Consider the following 6644-nt stretch of genomic DNA (forward strand, 5'->3'; position numbering starts at 1 on the left):
ATTTTCTTACTTAAGTCAAAATTGCTCAACACAAAAAACTTGAAACTGCAGAGGGCAGGTAGGGGGGTGGGGAAGCAAACTCAACATAAGCACTCTCAACACAATAACTATTATTTATTGAGCACTGACTGTTTACCAAGTGATGAGCTAAGTTTTCCATGTATTAACCACTTATACTACAAGATACTACTATTATTTCCATTTTATAGATGAAGAAACAATTTTTATAAGTGTAATTGTGAGAGGGTGAGTGGTACTATAATTTTCTACCTCTCCAAAACCCCATATATTAGACATAACTAGACAGCAAAAGCAAAAACCAACAAACAAAAACATTTACAATAAAACTACCTGAAAAAAAAAAAAAAAGCTAGCTGAGAAGGTAGCGAACCTCACCAATCGCAAAGAATAAAAGGATAAGAAAAAATGACAGTCGCATGACCTGTACCTTATTAGGTTCTAAACAAGAGAAAGCAGAGAGAAGTAATGGTGCACCTGAAGGGCTTAGGAATAGAACAACCACAAAACTACCAACAAGCATTCACTAGAAATCATGACAGGTCAATCTGAGAACAGCAGCTAAAACTGAATGGGTCTGCCCACTCCATTAGTGAATGAACCAAAGGGACCCCATAGTGGGAGCTGAAGGAGAGCTGCAATATTGCTCCAACGTGCTCCTGAACGTGACCCTCCAGAGATGACCCCAGTATGCAGAAAAGAGGACAATAAAGATAAAGGAAAGACAGGGTCCAAATAAGAGCCAGAGTGCAACAGAGAACCTGGAAATTTCAGAAAGCAAGCTCCATGTTCTTCAACACTTTGCAAAACAATCAGAGTGCTCTGTGAAGTTAGGAAAGCTAATCTGAACCATATTTCCTCCTGAAAGGTCAGGAAAAAAAAAAAAAGGTCAGGAAAACTAGTATCATGTAAAAATGTCCAACAGAAAAGTATCAAGGTCAAACCCAGCACAAAGTTAATTATAAGAAAAAAAGAGTAAGAAGCAGAGCAAACATCCCTACAGACAATGAAAGAAGCTAGAAAGATCTGTCCAAAAACAAATCAAAACTGTATACTATTCCAAAATGAGCTAAAGACACTGAGAAAAATGATACAAGTCAGAATTAGAGAAACTTAGAAAACAAATATAGCAAATGATTAGAAATTTAATAAATTAGGAGACAGACTAAACTAGAAAGTACATGAAAACAAGTGAACATAACAGATATCACAGAGTTCAAAGAAATTTTTAAAAATCAAAACAGAATTAAAAATTTCACCTTGAAAGGCACTATCAAGAGAATAAAAAGAAAAGCAGTTGTTGAAAGTATATGCAAATCATATGTCACATAAAGGCCTTGTGTTTGTAACACACAAAGAACTCTCAAAAACCAGTAAGAAAACAACTCAAATTTCAAATGGGCAAACACTTGAAGAACCATTTTACCAAAGATGATACACAAATAGCAAATAAACACATGAAAAGATGCTCAATAAGATTAGTCATTAGGGAAATACAAATTAAAACCACTTTGCAACATGTGCCTATCAGAAAGACTAAAACAAAAAAAGAAGGACCATACTAATCACTGGAAAGGATGTGGAGAACCTTAACTCCATAATACTGGTGGGAATGCAAACTGGTACAATCACTCTGGAAAGTCTGGCAGTTTCTCAAGAACTTAAACACAACACCTACCATATGATCCAGCACTCCCAGGTTTTTACTCAAGAAAAAAAGAATGCCTATGTCTATACAAAGACTTGTACACAAATGTTCATAGCAGTTTTGATAACAGAAAAAAACAAAAATAATCCAAGTGCCCATCAACAAGTGAATCTATTAAAAAACTGTAGGATATATATAAATCCATTATATATATATATTCATTATATGGATATATATTATATCCATATAATACTAGTCAGAAATAAAAAGGAATGATTTCCTGATACCTGAACATAGACCTCAATTATGCTGAGTAAAAGAATCCAAAGACTACAAACTGTATAATTTCATTTATATAAAACTCTAGAACAAGTAAACTAAACTGAAGTGACGAAAAGTGGATGATTAGCTGCCTGAGGGGAGAGGACCACACCCAGAGAAGGAAAATTACAAAGGTGCATGAGGAAAGTTCTGGGAATAATGAATGGATATATATGTTCACAATCTTGAGTGTGGTCAAAATTCGAATGTAGATGTCAGAATTCAGTAAACGATGTTTTTAATAAATGAAGTTTACTACATGTCAATTATACCTCAACAAAGCTGTTTAAAAAAAAAAAAAAAAAAACAGGAATAGTGGCTTAGCAGTTTAGCGCCATCTTCAGCCCAGGGCATGATCCTGGAGACCCAGGATGGAGTCCCACGTCAGGCTCCCTGCATGGAGCCTGCTTCTCCCTCTCCCTGTGCCCCCCCCCCCACGTCTCTAATAAAATAAAATCTTAAAAAAAAAATTTAAAAAACAGAAATAAGGAAAAAGAATTCAAAGACAAATATTATATGGTCTCATTCCTTTGGGGACTATAATAAATAGTGAAAGGGAATAAAGGGGAAAGGAGAGAAAATGAGTGGGAAATATCAGTGAGGGTGACACAACATGAGAGACTCCTAAGTCTGGGAAACAAACAAGGGGTAGTGGAAAGGGAGGTAGGCGGGGGGGATAGGGTGACTGGATGACAGGCACTGAGGGGGCACAGGATGAGCACTGGGTGTTATGCTATATGTTGGCAAATCGAACTCCAATAAACAAATATACAAAAAAAACCTTTATTTACAAAACAAAAAAAAGGCAAAAGAATTCAGGACAAAATAAATACTGAAGACACGCAAAGATGAAGTGGTGAGTAGCTGATATAGAGCCACCGTAAAAGTAAAATTAAATGATGGTTAAGAGATTATGTAACAGCTATATAGTCAGGTAGTGCAGATACAACTACTTTTCTAACAAATTGGCTTAAATGGGGGCTAACAAATTAGGGCTAACAAATTATAAACAATTTTTTATGTTCTTAGTAATTATTACCCTGGTGATGTTGGTATTATTACTACACTTTTCCACTGTGTCCCTGAGAACCAGAACTGCTGGGGTGGAAGAAGTAAAACACCGTAGTCCTGATTCTGAATCGGAAGCATCAGTATGAATCACAAAGTATTTTATTAGTTCTGTCCACTGAAAAGGCTGGAAACAATGACCAACTCAGTAATAATAAGCATCTCTAGTCCATAAACACCATTTCCTACTAAAGGCATAGCTTCTCGAGAAGGGCTGATTCTGGGTCTGGGCTAGAAGGAGCTTAGGCCATATTCTAATACCAGAGACTACTGATACTATCAAAGACTACTAATACCAAGGATCAAGTCAAAAGGACTCTGGAATCAAATGAAAGAGGCTCCCACAGGTCAAACATGAGACAATATGATTACCAAAAAAGAGTAACTGCAACTAAGACTCATTGAATTGGTTTAAATCCACAACTGAACACCATCAAATGTTAAAATTCATGATTGAAACCCCCACATGGGGCGCCTGGGTAGTTAAGCATCAATCAGCCTTTGGGGTTCTGGGATCAAGTCCCCATCAGGTTCCTGCTCCTCGGAGGGTCGCTTCTCCTTCTGCCTGCCCCCCACCCAACCCCCCTCCAGCTCTCATGAATAAATAAATAAAATCCTAAAAAAAAAAAAAAAAAAAGAAACCCACCACATATGTTTCTGTTTATACAACACATAATATATACTTGGCATTAAGTTACAAACTGTTACTTTCAGTAAAGTGTTTAAGGCAATGTCCCATTTTCAGGACAAAGTAACCTTTTCAACATAAAAATAATTTTTTGAAGTAGCCAAACACAACAAATTTGGGAATTGGTTTAGATAGATAATCTCTGTCTTCATTACAGTTTAGTATGCCATATCTTGGCATCTTTCCCCACTTCCTATATTAGATGTTGACAGGTAATTTTTAATAGACCAGAAAAGAAAAGTGTTCCAGTACTCTTTAAATTCTCCTACAACCTCCTGCTAGTAAAAACCTACACTGTAATTCTACAAAAGTGTCAAATTGAGGGTTTTTTTAATGAAAAATAAATAGCCTAAGCAGTCCCTGATCTTTATCCATAAATAAAGTCCACATATTTCTTCTGTTAATGATTACTTGCTGTAATGTATCAATGAAAATAAAAACTGGAATTATCTCAAGCAACCCATCCCTCCTAAAACACCAGAGAGATATGATCTGCTGTTCTTTACATTTTGTTAAAATCTTTGTCTAGAAGTTAGACAAAGCTCAGTTTAACCATAAATGGATGACAGCAATTTTTCAGATTTCAGAATCAGAGGGCATGCTAGGGGTTCCCGGGTGGCTCAGTCAGTTAAGAGTCTGCCTTCACTTAAGTCATGATCACAGGGTTCTGGGATGGAGTTCCGCCCACAGGGCTCTCTGCTCTGAGGGAAGTCTGCTGCTCCCCCTGCTTGTGCTGTCAAATAAATAAATTAAAAAAAAAAAAAAAAAAAAAAAAAAGCACGTTCATGTTGATTAAAAACAAAGATTAAAATTAAATGTGTGAACACCAGCTGCTTTATGACAAATTTAAAAATACTTTCCAAATATGAAGAATCTAATATCACCATTTTAATACAAAATGCTATTAGTAAATGTAAAAAAATGGGAGGAGTTTAAAGGGGGTGGCGGAACTTAAGACCCCTATCAAGGGATCCCTGGGTGGCGCAGCGGTTTGGCGCCTGCCTTTGGCCCAGGGCGCGATCCTGGAGACCCGGGATCGAATCCCACATCGGGCTCCCGGTGCATGGAGCCTGCTTCTCTCTCGGCCTGTGTCTCTGCCTCTCTCTCTCTCTCTCTCTCTCTCTCTCTCTCTCTGTGACTATCATAAATAAATAAAAATTGAAAAAAAATACTTAAAAAAAAAAAAAAAAAAGACCCCTATCAAGACAAAATAATTACCCCCAAAAACCAGGTTAAACTTTCCTAGCCACATGGTGATCCAGTCTGACAGGGTAAGAAGTTTTCTTTCAGAAGTTTTCAACTATTTACAGTCAACATAGGTTTATCAAAAGACAGTTTATATACAAACCTGATAAGGAGAAGAGGTTTTAAGTATCTATCTCCAAATAGTTTGATATAATCTTTTGTATCAAAACTCTGAAAGTAAAAAGCTTCTCCTCTTGGTATCTTGGTATTGTAGGGGGTTAAGTTTGGACCAGCTAACAACCGGAAAGAAATAATGGCAATCTAAAAATTTATGATTTAGGGATTATTTCTGAAAGCTGGCAACTAGTCATTTTACGCTTATCTACATAAATACCAGTTAATTATGTTGCATCAATTTTTAAAATCAAGATGTTCTAAGAGACTGTAATTCAGAGGCAATAGGACTTCTTCCCTAAAGAGTTCCTCTTTTTAAGTGGAATAAATAAAAATATAAGATTGAACGCATCAAGACACATTCTTAAGTTGACTGGTAATTTTAATAAAGCAGCTTATCTACATGACTACTAAATCAGAGGGTCTTTTTCCTTTCTATAATTGGGCTAGTTATTAAAAGGCTACATATACTATAACCACAAGCAAATCTTGTCAGAAATGAACATCTACTAATAAAGCCAAAGAAAGTATACATCACTTGCTGAAGCTTACACTCACTGAAGAACTCAAAAAGAATATTAAAAATAGACAAGACCCAGGGGAGCCAAAAGAAAGCTCATTTAGTAACACTGCACCCAGAGAAACCTTTATCCTTTCTTGCTCCCACCCCCCTACAAAGAGTACAAGGAAGTCACCAAATATGCACTGCTTTCTACAAATTGACTTAGTGATGGCAAAAACAACTCCTGCCACACAAACTACACACACAATGAACTGGAATGGTCCTTATGAAAACAATCCTAACTTCATAGTGTAAGTTTCAGATTCACAACATTTGGAAACAAGCCTAATAAAATGCTGAGCATATGTAACAAGTTAGCTATCCTAGAAAGTTTACAGGACAGTCAAAACTGTAGCATCTGGAATTTGTCAGATAATCACCCTAAATCCTCAAGAGAATAAATAGAAGTGACACTTCAAACACCCACATACATAAATATGACAACAAAAGGTTGGATACAGGACAATATGAGAAAATACCACCAACAAAAAAAAAATTTTTGAGTCAGAAATCAAAGCCACAAAATTCTGGAAATAAGCTTGTTAGGGCCAAAAAGGGTCCTAACAGGATAGGCATTCTTTTCTCTAGCTCTTCAAGACAAATTCTAAATCTACAAAAGCAGAGATACAAAGAAAATGTTAACAAATTTTTAAAACCCATTGGAGTACGCGTAAAGGAAATACAGTATATGCGCTAAGTGGAGCTTGTACAGCTGTACATAGATTATTCACCTCTTCTGAAATTCAGCTCTTCCGCCGATATTTCTTCTGAAATATCCTTCCCCCCCCCCCAACCAATTCTGAATGATAACCTAGGAGCGTAACAACCAAGGCATGTTTTCAACTCACATTGTCTCTCCAGTCTTGGCTACATGACAAAGAAACTGATCCAGGACAGGACAAACTTCCTTTTTTCCCCTCTTCTCAAAATCTAAATAAGAAAGAAAAATTGTCAGTCGGTATGTTCAAAGTCCATCAACC

General features: G+C 36.5%; 1 protein-coding gene across 2 annotated transcripts in view; it reads right to left on the reverse strand.

Moving 5' to 3' along the window:
* The window catches only part of PPP4R2 (protein phosphatase 4 regulatory subunit 2), a 52411-nt gene that overhangs the window by 44522 nt on the left and 1245 nt on the right, over positions 1-6644 (reverse strand). For both annotated transcript variants that reach the window (XM_077858055.1, XM_077858060.1), the window contains exon 2: positions 6513-6594. In XM_077858055.1, the coding sequence (XP_077714181.1) occupies positions 6513-6594 (82 nt within the window). The remainder of the gene's footprint in view (positions 1-6512; positions 6595-6644) is intronic.

The sequence above is a fragment of the Canis aureus genome, chromosome 19 (assembly GCF_053574225.1).
Source record: "Canis aureus isolate CA01 chromosome 19, VMU_Caureus_v.1.0, whole genome shotgun sequence".
NCBI classification, from domain to species: Eukaryota; Metazoa; Chordata; class Mammalia; order Carnivora; family Canidae; genus Canis; species Canis aureus.